Genomic DNA, 27,553 nt, shown 5'->3' with positions numbered 1-27,553 from the left:
ATCACACAGCTGCCAGGGCACCTCACCGTGTCAGGCCACCACTGCGTAACACCACATAGCTGCCAGCGCACCTCACCATGCCAGGCCATCACTGAGTCAGAGATTAAATAAAACCTCACTCGCACCAAACAAATTTATATTTCTAAATATCACAACATGATTGAATTTAAGTCATTTTAATAACAATGAATAGTCACCTAGGCGTTACAATATAAACATTTATATTGATTTAAATAACGTTTTGATTTAAATCGCAAATGCGGGTTTAAATATATGTGTTTTTTGATTCACAATCAGACAAATGCAACATAAATTGATATCTTTGTCTTCTAAGTATCTTAATAAACTTTCAGCATAGCTTTCTCCCCGTTTAGATTTATTTTGGGATCAAACGTGGAAAGATTAGATTGTAATCGTTTTTATTTTTTAAATACATTTTAGAAAAGTGTAATCTATACTAAAAAGCTGTACACCACCTGCTATAAAGATACATATTGTAATACTTTCGGGTTCGGATAGGACAGACACAAGAACTCAGACTTGCGGAGTTAAAGCAAGTTAAAGCCTTGATTTTATATATCACCTTTAAAAGTGGCATCTCAAAGCAAAGTACCCAACACTGATTGTACCCATCTGTCATGCTAATAAAGCAGCTTGAATTGAATTGAGAGAGGGGGGGGGGTATATTTGCTTTGTGTATAAAGTACATTGTGAATGTTTTCACAGCCTTCACTTTGTCGTTTTTATGCCATTTTTTGACCACGCACGAATATTCCTATGTCCGTATCTTCGCAAGGGAATCAGTGCGAATTTTAATACTAATTAAATGACCGCGGGCATTTTCCACCCCCTCTACATTCTCAGAGTAGAACAGACTAACCTTCTAATGAAAGACGGTCCACCCCCCACGGACAGGAAAAGTGCCCACAGGCACTTAAACTTAATATGGTCAGTAACAGTAAACAGTAACATGGTCAGAAGGAGCACGTACAAACGTTTCCGAAATAACCACATGTAAGACTCTGATGCTTAAAATGTTTAGGGAGAAAGTGGAATACTGGTGTGTATTTTTTCTTTAAACTACCAATACCAGCCATATACAGTCTGTAACGTAGGGATTTCTATATGTCTTTATTTAGTGGTTACATTAGTGACAAAGGCTAAACTTTTAGCTTCAGTAACGTGTACATATCTCCCCTTTTTATTAAACGACATGGTTGAAAACTGTTCCAGAGCCACTGTTGTTTCATCAGTGAAAAGTACATCATGAAATGCCTCTCCCTGTTCAATCCACTGGAAAAAGAAAAGGAGCATAAAGCTTCTGATGGTCATAAACTATATTCATTTAGGAGCAGCATCAGAGGTATGTTTTTAACTGCACTGCATTGGAGAGAATACCATAGTGTGTTTTTTTTTTTTACTCCCTGGCAGAAACTGGCTTCCAGAAGAATCAGTATGGCTCAGAGATTAAATAAAACTTCACTCGCACCAAACAAATGTATATTTCTAAATATCACAACATGATCGAATTTAAGTCATTTTAATAACAATGAATAGTCACCTATGCGTTACAATATAAACATTAATATTGATTTAAATCGCGTTTAAATCACCTTTATTTAAAACCCATAAATAAAGCTGATACTGTTTAGACTTTTAATTATTTAAAACTGTATTAAAGCAGCACTATACACAATGCAACGTAAATCGCTATCTTTGTCTTCTGTGTAATAATGTTCACCTCTCTGTCCAGCAAATTTACAATAGTAATAATAATGAACTTTATTGTATATGGCGCCTTTAAAGGTTGCTCCTCAAAGCGCTTTACAGGTTAAAAACAATACTGTTAGGCTGGGAAAACGATTTTTTTTTAAGAAATACAAAATGAGATATAATGATATGTTCCGGCTTAGACATTAACGAAGAGCATAACGCGTGTACTGTATACACTGCAAGTACAACCCCCCTCTCTGCAGGAGTGCTGGCTGTGACGAATTGAACCGGTTTCACGGGTATTTTCAAAGTAGGAGGCGAGATTTCCAGCGAAAGACACCTCCCCCCCCCCTCAAAAATCCAGTAAGTACAGTACTTACTAGTTAAAGGCTAGGCTCCTCAATGAAATCGCTTTAACATGCTAATGCGTTGGTGTAACAGTCCAGGCGTGGCAAGCTTCTAATTTCAACCCGACTACGGCGAAAGGAACCCTTCTTTCATTAGAAGACAATGAACATATTTTAGCCCTGAATGAATTAATAGCAAACATGGTTTACATAAAAGACATTTTTCCAAGAAAGTTTAGCCTTTGTCACTAATGAAACCACTAAATAAAGACATAAATATAAAAATCTTAAGATTTTTAAAATACATGACTTTGCTAAAATTTATTTGAAAATAAAAACAATTACAACCGCCAGGGGAGGGAGAGAACAGGGGAGGGATGTTGGTTTTGCATAAGGGGCGGGGCTATGGAAATTAGGTCTGTTTGGGAATGTGTAGTTACATGTTCTGGCTGTTTGTGAATTATCGTTGTTGAGTATGGAGTGTTGAGGTATTGATTTTGTGTAATGCTTTATGTTGAAAATTGAGGTGGATTTTGTTTATGATAAACAGGATAAACTGGGATGGGAGGAAGGTTTGGTTTTGCATAAGGGGCGGGATTATGATAATTGGAGGACTTTGCAAGAGTAAAATGGTTTGATATATTTGATTTTGTATTGTGGTTGTTATCTATGTTTTTGGTTGGTATTCTGTTTATATGGTTGTTTTTGTTGGTTGGTTGTTATTATGGTTATTAATAATACGATCTATAGTTGAAATCTGAGCCTAAATAAAAAGAAAAAGCAAGTGATTAGGTTTATGAGCAATCTAATTACTTATTCGTTTAAAACGCTATATAAAATAAAGTTTATTATTAATTTGCTGGACAGAGCGGTGAACATTATTATGCATAAGACAAAGATAACGATCCTGATCAGTTTAGAAATCTGTGTACGCTGTAAGGATTTTACTTCTTAAACTTTTAAAATACACGTTTTGAATAGAAAGAAATCCTCTTCCTGGTACAGTATGTATAGCAAACCAGCACGTCTTTTTTCTCCAATCAGAGAGGTGTCAGATGGTGTCAGCCAATCACCATTCTGAAGCCCTACCATAATCTCTGGTATGGGGAGACCCCAGAATTCTGTCCCATAGTTTAGACAGATGATAGATACTTTTATTGATCCCGTGAGGGAAATAAAGTAAATCATTTTCATTTTAGGAAATTATTAAACACTCGGTTAAAAGCAAAGGAGATTGTCTGTTATAGTGGACATAAAAACAAGAGTTCGCTGGCATTATATCCTGGAAGACACAGACCGGCGCCAGACCGGTAAAATGCCTGATGAACTAGGGATTGGACAGTTTCCAAGTGCTTGTACAATCGATGGAAATGTTCAAATAAATGTGCAAAAGAAATAAACAAAATAATCATTTATTTCTTTATCATATTGGGTAGCTAATGTCCTCTCTTTGCTAGTTAGTGGCTGTGTTTCTGCATTGGGTAGCAACGGGTGACTGTTCTCAGGCGGAAGATGTAAACAGCTTAATGTTCGTGTTAAATAATTTTTTTAAATTAAAATTCATTCTATACAGCAATTGCATATTTGGGTACCGTTTCATAAAACTTTCATGCTTAAAATGTTTAGGGAGAAATGGAAGACTGGTGTATATTTTTTCTTTAAACTACCAAGACCAGCCATACACAGTACAGTTTACATACATACAGTAATGTTTATGTTCCTAAATTAATATCGTTTATGACCTTCAGATGCGTTATGCTCCTCTTCTTTTTATGCTCAGCTACTAAAATTTCCCTTTAGTGGTAAAATCCATATAAATATTCAAAACTAAGCGGATTAAAATGTGCACAGTAAAGACATTAAATGATTAAATCTTTGCACTACCAACCAATGCACCACGAGTGCCCCTGTCGGTCATTTTGGCCAGCCAATCACTTACCGCTGTGCCCTCCGGTGCCCTGCAGTGGCTTGTGGGTAGGTTACTGTACCGCGGGTTTTTACCGCGCATTTTGAATGGCTGCATCTGTATTAGTAATCAATAATTAGTATTAAAATTCGCACTGTGATAAATTGTTGCACTTCTTCAACATTTTGTAAAAACATTAATTTACAGGACTATGTTCAAATATACGTTAAATCTGACTATCAGAAAATAAGTTTTTATACAAACTTATAAAATAAAAAATTGAAGGTAAAATATCATTTAAAAATTAAGCCAGGGTTTGCTTTTTTTTCTCTCTCTCAGTATTCTCTCTCAACCACTGTGATTCGAACACAGAATGGTGTGAAACATTAAAAAAAACATAATTGCTTTATACTGTTATACTGTACAGTGTATTAAACTTCACACTCTATGGGCACCACACTGTGAGTAATGCTGCCCACTAAACCCTTTTTCCCAAAAATTTCACTGGATACAATTTTATCTTGCCTTGTGAAAGCAAAACTTCAAACATTTGTCAACATATTTACTAAAATTATCCATCTCAGTGATCTCACTGCGTTAATCTCACTATGGCCCCGGTGCTCACTTAATTTTCACACTCCCAGTAAAATAAAAAAAACAATTTCCGCATTATCATTATCATTAGTGTTGTCAGCAGTTCAGATGGTTCAGATAAAAAGACAGGGTAGAACGTAGGGAGGAGATAAACAAGTAAAATCAAAAATGCAGTTGGGCCACGGAGTCCAAGATATTCAAAGGAGGTGATAGAGTAAATAGAGAGCTCCTTGTTAATTATATTTTACCTGTGAACTACAGCCAAACTGCCGCCACAACCAACAGAGCATGATTTGCCTGCATAAGAAAAACCTGGAGAGACAACCACATATATATACTCTTACAGTATAATAGTTAACTTTTTCAATAGCTCAACTTTGAGGTTTACCTGTCTTTACCAGTAAAGCTTTGTGCATGTTTTAATCCCTCACTTAACCAAATGAGTCAATTAAGAAAATTCTTAAGAGAAAGATAGCCTAATGATGACCTGAAGAGTACAGCAGGTAATTTAATGGAGCAAACTTAGTGAAGAAACTTTCTCAAGGGTACAATAGCAGGTTACCAACTATGATTTGAACACATGAACCTCTGGACCAGAATCCATAGTCACTGAACTGCTACCCATGTTGTGTATATATACAATGCTTCAATGAGAGCATCCATCCCATATTTAACATAACTAATTGTATGTCTTAATACAATGAAAAGTTAAAGGAAGGTTAAAAGCATTGATAGTCTTCTAGTCTTCTTTGTCAGTGTTCATACTTAGTGGTTGCCAAAAGGAAGATGTCTTTGTTATTCATGTTTGCAGGATGTGAGAGGTCCTTCTTGGAGAAGTTGGAGGTACTGTATGTGTCCAAGGGTGTTTATTTATACACTATTTCCCTTGCTTTCCAGGTGTGAATGCCTGCCTGCAACGTGCAGCTTTCCTGAGTGTGCCACAGGAAGTGTGCCTCGTATCATTTCCCGAGGACATGGTTCTCCTGGGAAATGCTGTGATGTCTTTGAATGTGTCAATGGTAAGTTAGCACTGCTTCTTTTTAATACCCCCCCCCCCCAGCCTAACCTACTACTGTATTACAGATTCCTTGTACTTTTTTCTCTTTGATAACCCTTGTGTATCGATGTTCATATTACTGAGTGGATAAACCTTTGACCATCAATCAGCTTCCACTGCTTTTTTCAACATTACACAGCAAAGAAGGAAATCTTAAGCTATTAACTAAGTGGCAAAGTGCATGAAATGAACTTGTAGTTCTACTGCAGACATTGTTAATATTGTAATTACAGGTAAATGAAGTAAAATTGCTAATAATTATTTAACTTAATTTATGTAATTTTAAGGAGAATTTTGAAAATGTTTTTAGTTTTTTCTTCTAAAGTAAACTTTTATGAGGCAGTGGCAAACATTGTAAATAAAGTTAAAATGGAGAAGTGATGCATATTTTCCATCAAAAACAAAAGACAATATACAGTAATAAGTATTTTTCTGTAATATGCTTAAAAATACATTAAAAATAATTCACCATTGTAACTGTAATTTAATTTGTCAAGTGAGGCTGAAATGTTTTCTTCTTCTTGTCACATTGTGTCACAATTGGTAGCCAGTATGTATAATTTTAAAATGGACCCCATTAATTCGTTCTGCCTGTTCTAATTACCTGTTCAATCAGTTTGGTTATTAATGCCATCGCGTAGAGCTTAAAAGAGAGATTAAAAGATGATTTTTTCCTTAAATTATCATTTCAGGAATCTGTAAAATCTTTATAGTTTGTTTTTCTTTAGAAGGAATAAAATTCTGGACTTGTAAAGAACAAATTGTTATGTCTGTACAAATTTAAGTATTTGCAGAAGCACTAAATATGATATGGTTTGGGAATTCAAAGTTGCTAACAAAATTAGTATACATGTATTAATTAAACCAATTTGGTTATGGTTGAGGGTAAGCATTGAAATTAAGGCTTATGGCAGACTATAGAAATAAGAGTTAGAATTAGATTTGGGGTATCACATTTAACATTTTACATTTATCACATGCTGGTCAGACAGTGCCAAAGTTTAGAATTAAAGTTAGGGTTTACAGATTAGATTTAGCCTTAATAGAAATAGGAACCTATTTCTTTAAAATACCAACTAGCTGTTTACCTTCTTTGGTTAATGCAGCTTTAAGAAATGATTTCCTTCATTGAACTACAATGAAAAGCTCTAGGGTAAAAAACTTGGTAATGGTAGCTAGGAAGTCAGAGAAAACAGACCATTTCTGACCTCTTTGACTTCTGTATTGTGTGCTAGGGCCCTTCATTGTTCCTTTGACTAGTCCTCTTTATCTGAGACCTCTCTTTGTGTTGATGTTTTTTTAATTTAAATATTCTGCAAAGGCTATATTGAACTTTTTTCTCATTGATTTGTGTTTAATTAAACCTAGATTTGCAAATACCCCTAGACATCTCTCAGAGAATGTAAATAGTATACGTGAAAAAGCTGTTTTTCAGTAGAGTCTGATGACCTTACAGGCAAAGCCAAAGGAAACTTAATATGTCTCCCTGGTACAAGAAAACAACACCTGTAGTATAGTCAGGAAGCAATATGTTTAACGCCAATCCAATATTTTCTGAGTCATTTGGACTCAAGTATACATAATAGTGTAATTATAATAATTGCATACACTTATATAGTGCTTTTCTGGACACTCCACTCAAGCAGTTTACAGGTAATGGGGACTCCCCTCCACCACCACCACCACCAATGTGCAGCATCCACCTGTTATCACATCAGCTATCAGTGGGGAGGAGAGCAGAGTAATGAAGCCAATTCATAGATGGGGATTATTAGGAGGCCATGATTGGTAAGACATTTGCCAGGATGCCAAGGTTACATCCCTACTCTTTTCAAGAAACACAAAGGGATTTTTAATGACCACAGAGAGTCAGGACCTCGGTTTTATATCACATCCAAAGTGTCCCCGTCACTATACTGGGGCATTAGGACCCCCATGGACTGTAGGGTGAGCACCCCCTGCTGGCCCCACTAACACCTCTTCCAGCAGACCTCCCAGGAGGTCTCCCATCCAGGTACTGGCCAGGCTCACACCTGCTTAGTTTCAGTGGGTTGACAGTTGTGAGTTGCAGAGTGATATGGCTACTGACTGATACCCTTTATTCTCAAGGAATACAGTTTGTTTTTCCTTTTGATCTTAATTTTGGATTACCCATCTCTGGAGCTTTTGCAACAACAAAGCTATTCTCATTCACATGGCTATATTGCATTTGATTATTTTTATTGCTGTTATAAAGTGGAGAAATGCATTCTCAGGTATCTTTGGAAAATAAGGCACTTATAGTTCATTTTTCAAGTTATTTAATTGTCCTCTCTGTCAATGGTTAACTATTTAAATGGACAGTTGGGAAGATTTTTAGCAATAAAAAAAAAGGATTAATAAAATAGTTTTTTCATACAGTCATGACTCATCATGCCTTGATTCTGGGAAAGTATTACATTTCTAAAGTTGTACAAATTTTACTTTTTGTTTTTATTTTCCCAAACACATTTAAATACAAAAACACCTATATTCCTCATAATTTCCTAAAAAAACACTACATTGGAACCCCCATTCATTGCCTCCTCCTCCACACTGTGAAACCAAATAGTCAAAAATTCTTTTTACAGTATCTGTGTGCCATAGCTTTAATTTATACAAGTCAACATCAACTCAAAAGATGGTCATGTTAAGAATATTCATGGCACTATACAGTATATTAATCTTGATCTGTGGTACAGAGATTCTCATGGCTCCATTTGTTTACCTTATTATGGCAATTAAATCCATATCCAATTTATTGCGTCAATTTGGATTTAACGCTACACTTTTTATTACCATAAAACAAATTTTTCAATAATTTCTCAAAGTATCACAAATACAAGTGATCTTCAATATCCTCAATATCCAATATACAAACATCGAGGTATTTATTAACTCATTTATAATAAACCAAGAAATTAGTAGCATAACACTGACCACAATTTCTTAAGATGTAGACAGCACAATGGGAGAATTTAATCTATTTTTTACCAGCAAAATCCAAACACAACACCACAGACCATGCAGATGCAGCCATTTAAAGTCAGCGGTAAAAATCCGTACTGCATGCAACAACCTACGTCATATCGCGGTACGTAATTGGCTGGCCAAAATGACCGGCAGGGCAATCGTGGTGCATTGGTCGGAATTTTACAACTCAAGGGAAATTTTAGTAGCTGAGCATAAAAAGAAAGGAGAATAACGCATCTGATGATCATAAACGATATTAATTTAGGAACAAAACATATTATGTAAACTATATATGGCTGGTATCGGTAGTTTAATGAAAAAATACACACCAGTATTCCACTTTTTTCCTAAACATTTTAAGCATTTTAAGTCTTACATGTGGTCATTTTGGAAACATTTTTACATGCTCCTTCTGACTATATTAAGTTTATATACTTTTTAAAAATAATAATAATAATAATAAACTTTATTTTATATAGCGCCTTTAAGGGTGGCTTCTCAAAGCGCTTTACAGGCTGACAACAACAATAAATAAAAAGAATACACAATATAAAACACAATTACAATATACAGAGGAGGGGTGAAGAATGGAACCAGTTAATAAAGGCTTTTCTGAAGAAGAGGGTTTTGAGTCTGGATTTGAAGGCGTTTAGAGAAGGTGACTCTCTGATATTCTTGGGGAGAGAGTTCCAGAGCTTGGGGGCATAACAGGAGAAGGCCCTGTCACCCATACAATGTAGACGGGCTTGGGGGACAGTAAGGAGAGCAGAATTAGAAGAGCGAAGGTTGCGAGGTGGGGAGTAGGGCGATAATAGTTCAGACAGGTACTGAAGTGCCAAGACATGCAGAGCCTTGTAGGTGAGCAGGAGGATTTTAAAGTCTACACGGAATTTGACAAGAAGCCAGTGCAAGGACTCCAGAATAGGAGTAATGTGAACACTTGCACTAGACCTGGTCATGATTCTGCATTCATGATTCTGGTCAGCCATTCAGCCATTCAAGCATCATAACACGTCATACCGCGGTACGTGATTGGTTGACCGACAGGGGCACTTGTGGTGCGTTGGTCGGTCGTAGAAAGATTTAAATGCCTTTATTGTGCCCGTTTTAGTATTGAATATTTATATGGAATTTTACCACTGAAGGGAAATCTTAGTAGCTGAGCATAAAAAGAATAGGAGCATAACGCGTGTGAAGGCTATAAACGATATTAATTTTGGAACATAAACATACAGTATTACTGTATGTAAACTGCATATGGCTGGTCTCGGTACTTTAAAGAAAAAATACACACCAGTATTCCATTTCTCCCTAAACATTTTAAGCATCGAAGTCTTTAACTAACATGTGAAATAACGTGTATAAAAAGTGGTAGTTTTAAGCTTTTTTGCTAATATAATATGGAATCGCGTATCTAAAGAAATTAATAACGATATAATTATATTCATGTACTGCAACACAATAGTACATGCTGTACAATGTCTGTTGATACTTTATGTGTAGGGCTGTTTCACCACTCCTCATGTGACTCCTTGCGGGTGGTACTGTGGTCTACGTGCCTGACTTCTAAACCACAGGTTGGGTGTTCAAATTCAGCCGGCGCCATGACTTTTCCTTTAACAAACATTTCTTTAAAAAAATAAAATAGCAATATTATGGACAATTAATTGACTTTTTATATTTCTAAATATCACAACATGTTTGAATTTAAGTCATTTTTAATAACAATGAATAGTCACCTTCTTTCCTTCTGACAACGGTCCCTGCTTCTGCTTCCTGCTTCTATCGTGTGGGGGGGGATCCCTTTAGATCTCCCTTCAGATTTAAAAGGTTATTAAACATATCTTCGGTGTTGTATCTTCCCAGTGTAGCTGATCTTTTGCTGCCTGGGTAAACTATCACAAAGCTTTAGAGAACTTAACATTTCTATTATCAACAAATTGTAAATACGACGTTTACATTGGCGTTATTAATTTTTCACTTGAGTGTATGGAGAATTGTCAGCTGTCACTGAGAGCAGACCCCCCCTCTTAGGCTGCGCAAACGATCTTTTAAATTTTTATAGAGAAATGGAGGCTGTACAGTATGCGTTACAATATAAACATTTACTGTCAAACTTTAAATCAGCAATTGATTTAAAGACGATCTGTCAAAGCGCAATGAAACCTATTACTGGATTCTTATGGATGCCCGGTCCCGCCAGGGATTAAAAAAAACATGCAGTCGCGCATCTAAAGAAATAACAGTATAACTATGTTCATGCACAAACAGTAGCATGTTACATTATTAATTTGGGTGTCTCCTCTTGCCAGAAAGTGCTAAATTGCATTTTGAGTGTGGCTTTTGACTTTTTTTAAATTACAACCCATAAATAAAGCTGATAATGCTTAGACTTTTAATTATTTTAAACTGTATTACAGCAGCACAATGTGCTTTTTCACGAAACCTCCTAGAGTAACGAAATTGCTTGCGTTGTACAGCTTTTCAACTAAATATATTTATCGCTTACGCCTGACATAAGAGGTGCCCGATAAAAACTGGTTGAACAGCTCTGTTGGAGGTTTCGTGAAGAAGGAGGTTTCTTTCTAGGAGGTTTCTTGAACAAGCTGCAGACGTGCCAATTGTAATTGATTTTATTTTTAAATACATTTTAGCAAAGTCATGTTCCATAAGAGTACGGTAATTACGGTAATTACGGTACGGCTTCAGAATGGTGATTGGCTGACACCATCTGACACCCCTCTGATTGGAGAAAAAAGACCTGTTGATCTGTTCTACATAGCAGGAAGACAACAGCATGTGTTGCTTCTATTCGAAACGCGTATTTTAAAAGTTTAATTAAGAAGTAAAAACCTTACAGCGTACACAGATTTCTAAACTGATCAGGAGGAAGAAAAATCACCTGTGTTTCGTGCATAAAAAGTGGTTATTAACTATCGAAACCTGTTTTTATTTCGCCTGGCAATCTACCTGAATGCCCAACTACAGGATCTGAGAAGAACCACAATTGAACTAGTGTTGATAATAAGAGAGAGAGAGTCCCCGTTACCCCCATTTTAATTTAAGGCGTGTTTAATTAAATGTATTTTTTGATTCACAATCAGACAAATACAACATAAATTGTTATCTTTGTCTTTTAAGTATCTTAATAAACTTTCAGCATAGCTTTCTCCCGGTTTAGATTTATTTTTCTTGGGATTTTGGGATCAAACGTGGAAAGATTAGATTGTAATCGTTTTTATTTTTTAAATACATTTTAGAAAAGTGTAACCTATACTAAAAAGCTGTATTTATTTAATACCACTTGATACTTATATTAATGGAGTTTAGTTGATACTGTTTAAACTTTTAATTATTTTAAATTGTATTACAGCATTGTACACACGCTTAAAAGAGGAGAGAGAAAACGCAAGCCTTCTTCAGGTGTGAGGGTCTTCTGCTCAGAATGAAACGCTAAAATGTAATGTAGGCTCTGAATGGGTTCAATTATGATTTGGGCTTGATTGAGGTCGCTGTCTTTCATCTAAAATCCTGCTTGAATCCTTCTAAACTAAAAATTAGACACAAGAAGAGAAGAGGCTCTGGTGAAATTTCTCTTTTTTTAATTTCTCTTTTTTTCTTGGAAAAATATCTTACAGGGGGGAGAGTGAGTTCTAAATAAAGTTCTAAATAGCTGGACAGGAGGCTCTACTGTACACAGAGAGGGGCGGGAGGGAGGAACAAGCTGCCCAGCTGTGTGGTTGAAGCTGATACCCTGGATTCTCTCCAGACATGGCTGTATGAGCTCTACCAGTCAGGACAGGAGGCTCTACTGTACACAGAGAAGGGCGGGAGGGGGGAACAAGCTGCCCAGCTGTGTGGAATGCTATAGAACCCTAAATAGACAATACACACTAGCCGAATATTTGACCAAGATATCCAGACACAGCTGGATGAGCTCCACCAGTCAGGACTGGCAAATAAGATACACTCTACAGACATTCACAACAGCGACATATCATAAAATGTTTGCACATATTGTTAAATTACTTGTTTTTCAGGAAGTTAAAAAACACTTGAATTACTTATCCAGTCTCTCGAAATAAAATTATTTTTCAAGCAATGTAATTGACGTCGGGCAATGTGTTTTTTTTTTTATCTAATTGACATCTTAAATCTTGTCAGTCAGCTCTTTTTTCTCTATTTGAATAGTGGTGATTCAAATAACTTGGGATAACAAGTCACCGAGCTCAAAGTCACCGAGCTCACAGAGCTTCAACAACAGATGACAACTTCCTTAGTCTTTCCTTAGTCTTCCTAAAATTGTTAGACGGGGTGGGGGGCACTCGGGAATGTGAGTAATGCAAGTTAGATTTTGAATGAATAAAAACATTTTATTAAAAACATGTTTGCATTTGTTTGCATTATATTATGTATTTTTCATATATAAGATATAACGATGTGTTCCTGCTTACACATATGCCTATGCCTGAAATTGGAGCTGCTCGCCGCACGGTGAATAGCGACTAATAAGCAGTTAAAACATTTGTCTTTCTGTGGGGGGAAGGGAATCTTATCTGATCTGCAATCGCTGGAAGACTCACCCCCTTCTACTTTGAAAATACCTGTGAAACCGGTTTAATTCGTCACAGCCAGCACTCCTGCAGAGAGTGATGAAAACCGCGCTGCGCCACTTCTATTTGGCATTTTAGTTATGGAGGCGGAAAGACGCACCCCTCACCTCTGGGTGTCTGACTTGTCGCCACCTTTAACCATTCCGTGTTCGAGTTGCAGTAGATAGAGACGTACAAAAAAAAGTTCATTCCAGCTACAATACATATATAGTTTTGTGGTAAGAGGGAGCAAAACATCAGTATTTACTGCTAATAATTAGTGTACAATTTATAGTTGAAATCCTGAGCCTAAATATAAAGTTAAAATCTCGACAAACGAAGCAATGTAGGAAATGCGCACAAAGAAATACACAGAAAATAAATCCGTTCTGACATCTCAAATCAGTTTCGATCAAGGTCTCCAAAACGAACAAGAAAAAGAGCAATTTCAGAGAGCAATTACGCTGTGTTTATGTAGAATAAGTGATTAGATTTATGAGCAATCAAATTAAAAGTCTAAACAGTATCGGCTTTATTTATGGGTTGTAATTTAAAAAAAAGTCAAAAACCGCACTCAAAATGCAATTTAGAGCTTTCTGGCAAGAGGAGACACCCAAACTAATAATGTAACATGCTACTGTTTGTGCATGAACATAGTTATACTGTTATTTCTTTAGATACGCGATTGCATGTTTTTTTTTAATCCCTGGCGGGACCAGGCGTCCATAAGAATCAAGTAATAGGTTTCATTGTGCTTTGACAGATCGTCTTTAAATCAATTGCTGATTTAAAGTTTGACAGTAAATGTTTATATTGTAACACATACTGTACAGCCTCCATTTTTTCTATAAAAATCTAAAAGATCGTTTGCGCAGCCTAAGAGGGGGGGTCTGCTCTCAGTGACAGCTGACAATCCTCCATACACTCAAGTGAAAAATTAATACTGCCAATGTAAACATCGTATTTACAATTTACAACTATTCATTGTTATTAAAAAATGACTTAAATTCGAACATGTTGTGATATTTAGAAATATAAAAAGTCAATTAATTGTCCATAATATTGCTATTTTATTTTTTTAAAGAAATGTTTGTTAAAAGAAAACTCATGGCACCGGCTGGATTTGAACATGCAACCTGTGGTTTAGAAGTCAGGCCCATAGACTACAGTACCACCCCCATGGTCACATGAGGAGTGGTGAAACAGCCCTACACAAACAGTATCAACAGACATTGTACAGCGTGTACTATTGTGTTGTACTACATGAATATAATTATATCGTTATTAATTTCTTTAGATACGCAATTCCATATTATATTCCCTATTAATCAGATTCTAAAAGTATGCTTGTTGACTCCGGTATCGAGCGTATTCGCAGAAAAGCTTAAAACTACCACTTTTTATACACGTTATTTCACATGTTAGTTAAAGACTTCGATGCTTAAAATGGTTAGCGAGAAATGGAATACTGGTGTGTATTTTTTCTTTAAAGTACAGAGACCAGTCATATACAGTTTACATACTGTAATACTGTATGTTTATGTTCCAAAATTAATATCGTTTATGGTCTTCACACGTGTTATGCTCCTTTTCTTTTTATGCTCAGCTACTAAGATTTCCCTTCAGTGGTAAAATTCCATATAAATGTTTAATACTTAAACGGGCACAGTAAAGACATTAAATATACATATACATACTGTATACAGTACAGTTTTGCATACAGTAATATGTTTATGTTCCTAAATCAATATCTTTTATGAGCATGAAAAAGGCATGGTGAATCAGAGATTCTCAAAAATTACTGTACTTTGCACGATTGGAAACAAATGCGTGATTGGATCAACGAAATGCTGTGGTATTATTTTTACAAAGACGGTCAATGAAAAAAAGAATGTGGACCAGGGCAATACTTTGAGTTTACAGCTTGTCCAAGGTCTTTCATTATAAATACTAATAGTTTTATCTTCGGTAAAGACTTTGATGGCGACAGCTCAAACAAGAGAGGTTGAGCTTTATTAGCTCCACCTTGCGGAAATTCCAGATACTATTATTTTACTTGCGGTATCATGCGGTTCTATGCAAGAATATACGATATTAATACCGTAACTTGCGGTACACCGCGTCAAGCGCACTGCAAAATAATGCGGTATCGCATGCTTGTTTTCAATGGCTGCATCTGTAGGTGAGCATGAGAATTTTAAAGTCTACACGGAATTTGACCGGAAGCCAGTGCAAGGACTCCAGGATAGGAGTAATGTGATCACTTGCACTAGACCTGGTCAAGATTCTGGCTGCTGAATTTTGGACATACTGCAGTTTGTTCAGAGTAAATTTAGATACCCCAGCGAGTAGAGCATTGCAGTAGTCAATTCGAGAGAACACAAATGTGTTGATCAACTTTTCAAACACAGTTAATGATAGCATAGGGCGTAGTCTAGCGATATTTCTAAGGTGAAAAAAAGATGTTTTGACAGTATGCTGCACATGTGGGTCGAATGTTAAGCCAGAATCGAATATAACCCAAAGGTTTTTCAATTTTGATTTGAAGCTCAAGTACAGAGCCATCTACAGATAGGGTTACAGGACTGGCTTAACGAAGTTGATGGGGGGTGCCAATAAGCATGACTTCAGTCTTGTCGCAGTTAAGATGAAGGAAGTTTTGAGTCATCCAAATTTTTATGTCAGAGATGCAATTAGATAGAATAGAGACAGCCACATCAGTGTCAGGTTTGGTATGGATGTATATTTGAGTATCGTCAGCGTAGAAATGAAAGCTGAGGCCAAATGTGAACATGTAAATGCTGAAGAGCAAGGGGCCCAGTATTGAGCCCTGAGGAACACCAGACTTAACAAGACCAATTTCAGACCTATACCCATTAAGAGAGACAAAGTGACAACGATCAGTGAGGTAAGATTTGAACCATTTGAGAGCAGTGTCAGAAACTCCAAACACAGTCTCAAGATGAGAAAGTAAGATGTTATGGTCAACAGTGTCAAAAGCAGCACTGAGATCAAGAAGGATGAGTATAGAAAAAGAACCAGAATCAGAAGCTATTAGAAGATCGTTGGTGACTTTGACCAGGGCAGTTTCTGTGCTGTGAAGTTGACGGCAGCCAGATTGGAGGGGTTCGAAAAAGGTTGTTTGTCATGAGGTGGTTATGTAACTGAAGTGTGACAGCACGTTCTAGAATTTTAGCAAGAAAGGGTAAGTTGTAGATGGGGCGAAAATTGTTAAGATTGTCGAGAGCCATGTTAGGCTTTTTTGGCACGGGGGTAATGGCAGCAGTTTTGAGGACCGTTGGTACAATGCCAGTGATCATGGATTCATGTATAATATTGAGGACAATGGGACAGAGAGAAGAGAAACAGGACTGAAATAAAGTGGTGGGAATGGGATCTAAAATAGATGTGGTGGGTTTCATGCGTGTAACTAGTTTATTGAGTTATGCTGAGTCAAGAAGAGAGAAGCTGGAGAGAAGGGAACCAGAGAAGTTGGATGAGGAGGGAGGAGGTATGGAAATGATGTGTAGTGGAAAGAATGTGATGCCAGATGTTGTCAATCTTAGAACTAAAGAAATCTAAGAATGTGTTGCAAAGTTGTGATGAGGCAGGTAATGTGGTGGGGCAGTTTGGCTTGAGCAGTCTGTTGATGGTGGAGAAAAGATGTCTGGGGTTGTTTTGGTGATTTTCAATGATGTGAGAGAAGTAGGTGGATCTAGCAGGCTCTATAGTAACCTTATATTCAGATAAGTAATCTCTCCAAGCCTGATAATGTACATTTAGGCCAGAAAGACACCACCTACGCTCAAGTTTGTGAGACGCTGCCTTCATGGATCACAGCTGGTCATTGTACCAGGGGGCAAGGCGAGAGAAGGAGATGGTTCGAGTTTTTAAAGGAGCAAAGGTGTCGAGGGTAGATAAAAGAGCACTGTCAAGTAACTGTATTTTGTCCTCTAGAGGGTCAGATGAACAGAAACAAGATAAGGAGGACAGAACAGAATTTGCAAACCTTGGGTGATCAATTGATCGCCAGTTGCGGAAGTTTACAGAGCGTGGGGGGGAGGTGTTAGAAACAGGTAATTCCAGATTGAAAAGAATAGTTAAGTGGTCAGAGAGGCCTAGATCAAGGGGAGAGCAGTGGGAGACAAAAGAGTCATTTGCAATAATTAAATCTAAGGTGTGTCTTTTGTTATGTGTAGGGGTACAATGGGGTACATTTTTTACTCAAAAAATGAGTAAGATCAAAGCATCCCAATAGAGAAAGAAAGTCTTTAGCCAGACTGGAAGACCTTGAATCGATGTGTATCTTAAAGTCCCCTAGAATAAGGATCCTTTTAAACTTAAGGCATAGGAATGAGAGAAAATCAACAAAATCACCTAAAAAGGCTTCACTGGGTTTGGGTGGTCTATAAACTGTGGCAATAATAGTAGACTGGGGGATAGAAACATTTAAAACAAGACACTCAAAAGAAGAGGGAGGAGGTATAGTAATAGGACTTAGACTGTAAAAAAGGTTGTAAATAACAATGATGCCCCTGCCTCTGCCTGAAAGACACGGAAGGTCAAACAAACCATACCCAGGAGGAACTAGTTGGTTGAACAGGAGTCCATCGTTTTGTTTGTGCCAGGTTACGGTTAAGCACAGAAGGTCCAGTTTTTTTTCTTTGATGTCACATAAAAGAAGAGCCTTGTTGTTTATGGAGCGGGTATTGAGTAGCACTGATCTGGCCAGTCTCGGGGATTCAGGGGGAAGCGAAGTGCTTTCCAGGTGTGGTAGTAAGAGGAGATTTTTAAGGTCGGCGCTGGTACGGAATAGACTTACAGTCGTGCGCTGAAGGGCAGGGATAGAGACTCCGCTGGCAGACGAATGAAAGAAACGGCGTCCTGTGCTGCGGTGGATGTAGCGACTCGGTCATAAAATCCCAGTAAAATGACAATAATCGAATGTGTCTTTCACCAGGAAGTAGCTTTGTTTTAGTTGAAGAAGTTGCAGTGCAGTGTACCTCAGAGAAATGATCAATGAATCAAGACGGGAAGGAAATCCAGAATAAGGCGGTAGCAAGTGGTGAAGGTCTTCAGTTGAGCAAATTCACAATGCCAGTGGAACTTTTAATATTAAAAAGTTATAATTATAAAAAGTTATAATATTTAAATATTTTCTGCGAATATGCTCATTATCACAGTAAACAAAAGCATACTTTAAGAATTTGATTAATAGGGAATATAATATGGAATCGCGTATCTAAAAAAATTAATAACGATATAATAATATTCATGTACTGTAGCTCAAATTATCACAGTAGTACACTGTCTTTGGATATGTATACTTCAGTTTCACTCCTTTACACGTGATTATGTCTGTGGTGTGATGGCTTAAGCATGTGCCTTATATTTCTGAGGTCAGCAGTTCAAGCCTAGCTATCACTATCAGTTTTTGTTTTAACAAATAAACATTTCTTTGAAAAACGAAAATAGCCAATTTTTAGCAAATTAATAACAATGAATAATTTCAAACTATATAAGGGCATATCTAAAGAAATAAATAACGATATAATTATATTCATACACTGTCTGGAGGAATAAACTGAAGAGTTAGTTAATGCAACACGGAAGATATTATTAATAATGTGGTCACCTGACCAGCGGATGCACTGCATCAGAGAGAGTCAGTATAGCTTCTGGGAAATACATTTTTCCTGCATCAAAGTTTAACTCATTCAGAGCGCCCTACATTACAAGCTCCAAATGTTTCATTTTGAGCTAAAGACCTTCACACCTGAAGAAGGCTTCACAGCCGAAACGTTGTGTTTTCTCTCTTCTCTCTTCAGCATTGAATAAACCTATTACTTGTTCCTTTGCAGACCATGCAGGCTGATGCAGCCACCCACCTGAAGTAGTGTTGTACAGTGATAATAGACGTGGGTAATGTCACCCCCATTAAACACTGTGCTTATCACGCAAGTCCTGCTAAAGAATATTATTGGACAATGTTGTGAGGATCTGGGGGAATTCCTCTGTAAACTGAAGAGTTATAGAGGAGACACGTATCACCTCTTTTTTCAGTTGTAAAAAAGAACATTCCACTCAGTGGACGATGCATTGTTATCTCAATCACCTGCTAATTCGTTTTACAACATGGGAAGACAGGAGAATCTGATTGTACTGTATCTGTACGGAATGTGTGTTGCGTTTACAAAATTAAACTGTTTAAAATGTATAATTAAAAAGTAAAAAAAAAACTTACAGCTTACACAAAGATTCTAAGATGATCACGAGGACGTGTAACCCCATTACCCCCATTTTGATTAAAATCGCAAACACGTGTTTAATTAAATGCCTTTATTGATTCACAATCTGACAATGCAATGTAAATCATTATCTTTGTCTTCTAAGTCCCTTAATTAACTTAAAGCATAGTTTTCTCACTATTTAGATGTATTTTTCATACCATCGTTAAACAAAGCAGGAGCGTATTGTACTTCCTCATGGGATCAAACATGGAAAGATTAGATTGTAATCGTTTTTATTTATTTTATAAATTTTAGAAAAGTGTCATCTATACAAAAAAGTTGTATTTATTTAATATCTCTTGATAGTTATATTAATAGAGATAAGCTCTCTATTAAGGATCAGATCAAAGATCAAACACAGATCAAACAGCAATATCTCACACACTGGGACTGATCTGTGATCTGTGATGTGGTTAAATGTGAGTTGTGGTGCTCTAGCAGGCAAGCTGGTGTCTGTGTGGTTTGGGCAGGCTGGCTGTGCCGAAAAAAATATAGAACGTTAAATAGAACCTGTTTAACAGCTCTTAAGCATAGTATAGTTTTTGTTAACATAACTTTATCAGTGAAAAAAAAGACCGCAGGCACTTTTCCTCCCCCCTTCATTCTCAGAGTAGAACCTTTCAATGAAAGACAGTCCCCCTTCCCCCAAGGACAGACAGACAAATGTTTTCACTGCCTATTATTTGAGGCTGAGGTCCCTACTAGCTTTTCAGAGGGAAAGGTGGTGACGTCACCGCGCTGGCAAGCATGCTCTTTAGATATGCGATTCCATATTATATTCCCTGTTAATCAAATTCTAAAAGTATGCTTTAGTTTACTCTGATAACGAGCGTATTCGCAGAAATACAGAAATAATTTTTAGAATTTGCTAAATAGAGAATATAATATGGAATCGATTATCTAAAGCAATTAATAATATTAATAATATTAATTTAAGGATCTAAATATATGTATTTATATAGCTAGTAGTATTGCTGTAATTATCTTTCTTTGTACAGATGCAGCCATTCAAAATGGGTGGGGTATTTCGCGGTATACCCCGGTGGGCGTGTCACATCAAAACGCAGTATCACGCGGTATATCACGTCATTTGACGTCATGCCGGAAAGTATCCGGAATCACCTTGTAAAACCGTCAGGAGGAGCCAATAAAGCTTAACCTTTCATGTACAGCATCTGAGCTTTTAAATTTAAACTGTGTATTACAGCATGTTAATCATCAGTCATTAAAAAGTTGGTATATTTTATGAAAGCAAGATTGCTCAGTTGGACAAAAGTACACAACCTACCTTTATCAGAAATATTTATGCATCAAAGCCTTTACCGAAGATATTACTAATAGTATTAATAATGAATGACTTTAGACAAGCTGTAAACTCAAAGTATTACGCTGGTCCACATTCTTTCTAACCGTCATTTTAAACGAAAATAATTTTAGTTTTTTCTTTGACAAACAGGACATTAGCTAGCCAATACGATAAAGGAATGATAAAGGAATTACTTTTGCTAATTTCTTTAGCACATTTGTACAAGCACTTGGAATCTGTCCAAGCCCTACTTTGTCAGGCATTTTCTTTTACTGCAACGGACATAAAAACTCCCTTGCCTTTAACAGAGCGTTTCATAATTTCATAATTGATTTTTCATAAAATCAACGCTTTCTTTTCCATATACCAGATATTATGGAACCACTTCAGAAGGGTGTCAGCCAGTCAGATTCCAGGAATCGGTACTTTAAAGAAAAAATACACACCAGTATTCCATTTATCCCTAAACATTTTAAGCATCGAAGTCTTTAACGTGAAATAGCGTGTAAAAAAGTGGTAGTTTTAAGCTTTTCTGCTAATATAATATGGAATCACGTATCTAAAGAAATTAATAAAGATATGATTATATTTGTGTACTGCGACATTCTTTAAAAAAATAGAATAGCAATATTATGGACAATTAATTGACTTTTATATTTCTAAATATCACAACATGATCGAATTTAAGTCATTTTAATAACAATGAATAGTCACCTATGCGTTACAATATAAACATTTATATTGATTTAAATCGCGTTTTGATTTAAATCGCAAACGCGTGTTTAAATATATGTGTTTTTTGATTCACAATCAGACAAATGCAACATAAATTGATATCTTTGTCTTCTAAGTATCTTAATAAACTTTCAGCATAGCTTTCTCCCCATTTAGATTTATTTTTCTTGGGATCTTGGGATCAAGCGTGGAAAGATTAGATTGTAATCGTTTTTATTTTTTAAATACATTTTAGAAAAGTGTAATCTATACTAAAAAGCTGTACACCACCTGCTATAAAGATACGTATTGTAATACTTTCAGGCTCAGATAGGACGGACACAAGAACTCAAACTTGCGGAGTTAAAGCAAGTTAAAGCCTTGATTTTATATATCGCCTTTAAAAGTGGCATCTCAAAGCAATACAGATTACAAAGTAAATACCCAACACTGTTTGTACCCATCTGTCATGCTAATAAAGCACCTTAAATTGAAATGAATCGAGAGAGTGAGGGGGTGAGCATGTTTGAGCTGTCGCCATCAAAGTCTTTACCGAAGATATTACTAATAGTATTTACAGTATAATGAATGACCTTGGACAAGCTGTAAACTCAAAGTATTGCCCTGGTCCACATTCACCATGCCTTTCACATGCTCATAGAAGCTATTGATTTAGGAACATGTATACTGTACTGTATACAGTAAGTATATGTATATTTAATGTCTTTACTGTGCCCGTTTAAGTATTGAATATTTATATGGAATTTTACCATAATGTGTGTGAAATCCATAAACGATATTAGTTTTGGAACATAAACATACAGTATGTAAACTGTATATGGCCGGTCTCGGTACTTCAAAGAAAAAATACACACCAGTATTCCATTTCTCCCTAAACATTTTAAGCATCGCAGTCTTTAACTAACGTGAAATAACATGTGTATAAAAAGTGGTAGTTTTAAGCTTTTCTGCGAATATGCTCGATACCGGAGTCAACAAGCATACTTTTAGAATTTGATTAATAGGTAATATAATGTGGAATCGCATATCTAAAGAAACTAAAAATGATATAATTTGGTTTCTGTCAAAGCGCAATGAAACCTATAACTTGAGTCTTATGGACGCCTGGTCCCGCCAGGGATTAAAGAAAAACATGGATTCGCGTATCTAAAAGCGCTAAATTGCATTTTGAGTGCGGTTTTTGACTTTTTTAAAATTACAACCCATACATAAGCTGATACTGTTTAGACTTTTTTTAAAACTATTACAGCAGCATAATGTGCTTTTTCACGAAACCTCCTAGAGTAACGAAATGTCTTGCGTTGTACAGCTTTTCAGCTAAATACTGTATATTTATCGCTTACGCCTGACATAAGAGGTCTCTCTCAAATCCTCCAATTATCAGAATCCCGCCCCTTATGCAAAACCAAACCCCCCACCCATCCCAGTTTATCCTCTTTATCATAAACAAAATCCACCTCAATTTTCAACATAAAGCATTACACAAAATCAATACCTCAACACTCCATACTCAACAACGATAATTCACAAACAGCCAGAACATGTAACTCCACATTCCCAAATAGACCTCATTTCCATAGCCCCGCCCCTAATGCAAAACCAACATCCATCCCCTGTTCTCTCTCTCCGCTGGCGTTTGTAATCGTTTTTATTTTTAAATAAATTTTAGCAAAGTCATGTATTTTAAAAATCTTAAGATTTCTATATTTATGTCTTTATTTAGTGGTTTCATTAGTGACAAAGGCTAAACTTTCTTGGAAAAATGTCTTTAATGTAAACCATGTTTGCTATTAATTCATTTAGGGCTAGAATATGTTCATTGTCTTCCAATGAAGAAGGGGTTCCTTTCGCCGTAGTCGGGTTGACATTAGAAGCTTGCCATGCCCGGACTGTTACACCAACGCATTAGCATGTTAAACTGATTTCATTGAGTTTTACTTAACTAGTAAGTACTGTACTTACTGGGTTTTTGAGGGGGGGAGGTGTCTTTCGCTGGAAACCTTGCCTCCTTCTACTTTGAAAATACCTGTGAAACCGGTTCAATTCGTCACAGCCAGCACTCCTGCAGAGAGGGGGGTTGTACTTGCAGTGTATCGGTATACAGTAGATGGGAAAGCCAGAGTCGACCGCTACGCCGCCCACGTGTTATGCTCTTCGTTAATGTCTAAGCCGGAACACATCATTATATCTCATTTTGTATTTCTATTAAAAAAAATAATTTGCCCAGCCTAACACTATTGTTGTTATTGTTTTTATCCTGTAAAGCGCTTTGAGGAGCCAACTTTAAAGGCGCCATATACAATAAAGTTCATTATTATTACTATTGTTAATTTGCTGGACAGAGAGGTGAACATTATTACGCAGAAGACAAAGATAGCGATTAATGTTGCATTGTGCATTGTGCTGCTGTAATACAGTTTTAAATAATTAAAAGTCTAAACCGTATCAGCTTTGTTTTTGGGTTTTAAATAAAGGCGATTTAAACGCGATTTAAATCAATATAAATGTTTATATTGTAATGCATAGGTGACTATTCATTGTTATTAAAATGACTTAAATTCGATCATGTTGTGATATTTAGAAATATAAATTTGTTTCGTGCGGGGTGCGGAACCAGAAAACTATTTACATGGAAAACGGGCGTTTCCAAGTGCTTGTACAATCGATGGAAATGTTCAAATAAATGTGCAAAAGAAATAAACAAAAAAATCATTTATTTATTTATCATATTGGCTAGCTAATGTCCTCTCTTTGCTAGTTAGTGGCTGTGTTTCTGCGTTGGGTAGCAACGGGTGACTATGTTCTCAGGCGGAAGATGTAAACAGCTTAATTTTTGTGTTAAATAATTTTTTTTTAAATTAAAATTCATTCTATACAGCAATCGCATATTTGGGTACCGTTTCATAAAACTTTCATGCTTAAAATGTTTATGGAGAAATGGAAGACTGGTGTGTATTTTTTCTTTAAACTACCAAGACCAGCCATACACAGTACAGTTTATATACAGTAATGTTTATGTTCCTAAATTAATATCGTTTATGACCTTCAGATGCATTATGCTCCTCTTCTTTTTATGCTCAGCTACTAAAATTTCCCTTTAGTGGTAAAATTTCATATAAATATTCAATACTAAGCGGATTAAAATGTGCACAGTAAAGAGATTAAATGATTAAATCTTTTCACTACTGACCAATGCACCACGAGTACCCCTGTCGGTCATTTTGGCCAGCCAATCACTTACCGCGGTGCCCTGCGATGGCTTTCCTGTACCGTGGGTTTGTACCGTGCATTTTGAATGGCTGCATCTGTAAACATGTTTTATGTTTAATTGTTATTTTAATCAATAATTAGTATTTAAATTTGCACTGTGATAAATTGTTGCACTTCCTCATCTTGTAAAAATATTCATTCATTTTGTTCAAACATACGTTACATTTGACTATCAAAAAACAGGGTCTTTCCCTATTTTCTCTCACTCTATGCAATTCACAGAATGGTTACAAATGGGAACAGGTCAGGCAGACAGAAGGGAACCGGGGGGTGGAACTGTTACCTTTCCTGGATAAAGCTGTTAGAAAATAGGTGAATTTACACTTGTAAAAAACGTTCCAATTTTAATGCGATACGGAAGATTAATTGATAATAAATGACATTGGACGGTCTGTAAACTGGAGATCTATAAATACACGTTGTGTCTTTTCGTTCCAGCTTGGAATTAACGTTTACTTTATGTAACGCAGCTCCGTACTTCTCACAAAAGCTAGGAGTGTTAACACCCCGCTGTGTAATACAGTTCTGGGGGAATTTTAGACATGCTCTGTTGTCATTGTCACTGTTTTCACATCCTTCAATTTATGAAACGTCTATTTTAGAGACAGCTTTGGCAATATCTATGGATACTTTGCCCTTGGGCTGTGAAGCTTTTAGATTCTTTGGGTCCTTTATGCAGACCTCTCAACTGTAGGAGCACCCATGATTTAAAAGATTTAAGAAACTAAGGCTTTCATAAAAATGTGAGAGTAGTTTCATGCATTCCTCCTCACAGCACTTTACACTAAGTTTAAACTACTGAGTGAACTAGGTTTAATACAGACAGCAAGGGGCATTTCTTTAGCCGGTTGTGGGTCAACTTCAACAACTGTCTATCTGTGTTTTTGATCATTTTACTTGGGCTTCTTTAAAAAAAGCAGGATAAGGTCCTCACTGACAATTACTTGCAGCATTGTGGGTGTTGTGGTTTAAATGCTATTGGCTTGTGAAAAGCATACCCCTATCCCAGAGCATAGTGCCACATTAAATAAAAGCACGAGAAAAAGAGATTCACAATGCAAAGCTGTGTCAGTCTTCTGAGTAAAAAATAGGAATTTCCCTGCTGTCGGCAGTATTGTGTATATAGTTGACCCTTATCTGAAAGAAATTAGGACATTTCAGAAATCAAGCAAAGCTTTATTCCCATGCTTACAGGGTTCCAGTTAGTGTGTAATTACACATCGATGAAAAACCGGAGGTTTACAAAAAGAGAATTAGCTCATTGATAGTTTTATGTAGAGGCTGTGAAAATTTTCACGTGTAGAGGTTTTTAAAATGCATTTGGTTTGAAGGATTTCTGTGTTTCCCTTACGAAGATATAGACATAAGAATATCTGTGCGTGGTAAAACAAAATGGCATAAAACGACACAGCCAAACACTGCCGCGACTTTTGTAGTTATTCCAGTCCATTAGAAGCAGGCAGCCACTTACTGTACTTTTTGGACCAGTCTTCCTGCAGTCTGAACTGCACTCTACGTTTGGGCTGGTCTCTGGCATGTGCCCTGACCAGTCTGGCTCCTGGCACATTCCTGATCGACCACCCATAAGAAGTGTACTACTGCTACTGATATTATTACTGACAATAAATATTATCGACACTATATTGTCATTGCAAACATGTATGCCATATGGCATATGCATTACTGAAGCTAAAAGTTTAGCCTTTGTCATTAATGTAACCACTAAATAAAGACATAAATATAGAAATCCCTACATTACAAACTGTATATGGCTGGTATTTGTATTTTAAAGAAAAAATTCACACCAGTATTCCACTTTCTCCATAAACATTTTAAGCATCAAAGTCTTACATGTGGTTATTTTGGAAACGTTTTTACGTGCTCTTTCTGACCATATTAAGTTTATATTAAGTTTAAGTGCTCGCGGGCACTTTTCCTGTCCATGGGGGGAAGGGGGACTGTCTTTCATTAGAAGGTTTGCCTATTCTACTCTCAGAATGTAGAGGGGGAGGAAAAATGCCCGCGGTCATTTAATTAGTATTAAAATTCGCACTGTGATAAATTGTTGCAGTTCCACATCTTGTAAAAACTTTAATTTGCAAGACTGTGTTCAAACATACGTTACATTTGACTATCAAGAAACCAGGGTTTACTTTTTTCTGTCTCTCCCTACTTTCTCTCACGATTCGCAGAATGGTTAAAAAATGGGAACATGTCAGGCAGGCAGGCAGGCAGAGGGAACCGGGGGGTGGAACGTTTACCTGGTAAGGCTTTCTGTGTTTCCCTTGCGAAGATATGGACATAAGAATATTCATACATGGTCAAAGAAATGGTGTAAAAACGACAGAGTGAAGGCTGTGAAAACATTCACAATATACTTTGTACACACAGCAAGTGTTTTCGTAAGTCTAGGAGGTTTCGTGAAAACGGTACAGGTGTGCCAAAATCATTTTTGAACTTCAAGCTAACTTTACCCCGGTCTTCACACTCTTCCTTCTTTGAACTCAACTGTGCTTCAGTAAATAATGTACAGTTTATCACCTTCTGCAATGCTTGTAGTTTAGCAGGATTTGTGCAAAAAGCACATTTTTTAATGTGGATGTCATTACCCATGTCTACTGTATATCACTGTATGACACAGGTTTGAGTCAGAGTGTCTGTTAATAAAACAGAGTGCCTTCCAATACATATAACTACTGCATGATTTCTTTATCAGTTTCAGCTAAATGAGGGAAATTAAATCAATCAGAAT

The 27,553-nt window shown here is 36.5% G+C and overlaps 1 protein-coding gene across 1 annotated transcript in view; it reads left to right on the top strand.

Annotated features, from left to right (window-relative positions):
- Nucleotides 1-27,553, top strand: part of crim1 (cysteine rich transmembrane BMP regulator 1 (chordin-like)) — a 610,482-nt gene that overhangs the window by 303,616 nt on the left and 279,313 nt on the right. Inside the window, exon 5 of the mRNA XM_088928119.1 lies at nucleotides 5,458-5,579. Within this exon, the coding sequence (XP_088784245.1) occupies nucleotides 5,458-5,579 (122 nt within the window). The remainder of the gene's footprint in view (nucleotides 1-5,457; nucleotides 5,580-27,553) is intronic.

Source organism: Atractosteus spatula, chromosome 2 (assembly GCF_055471065.1).
Source record: "Atractosteus spatula isolate fAtrSpa1 chromosome 2, fAtrSpa1.hap1, whole genome shotgun sequence".
Classification (NCBI taxonomy): Eukaryota; Metazoa; Chordata; class Actinopteri; order Semionotiformes; family Lepisosteidae; genus Atractosteus; species Atractosteus spatula.
Note: the sequence above shows the minus strand (reverse complement) of the source record. Positions and strands in the feature narration are given on the sequence as shown.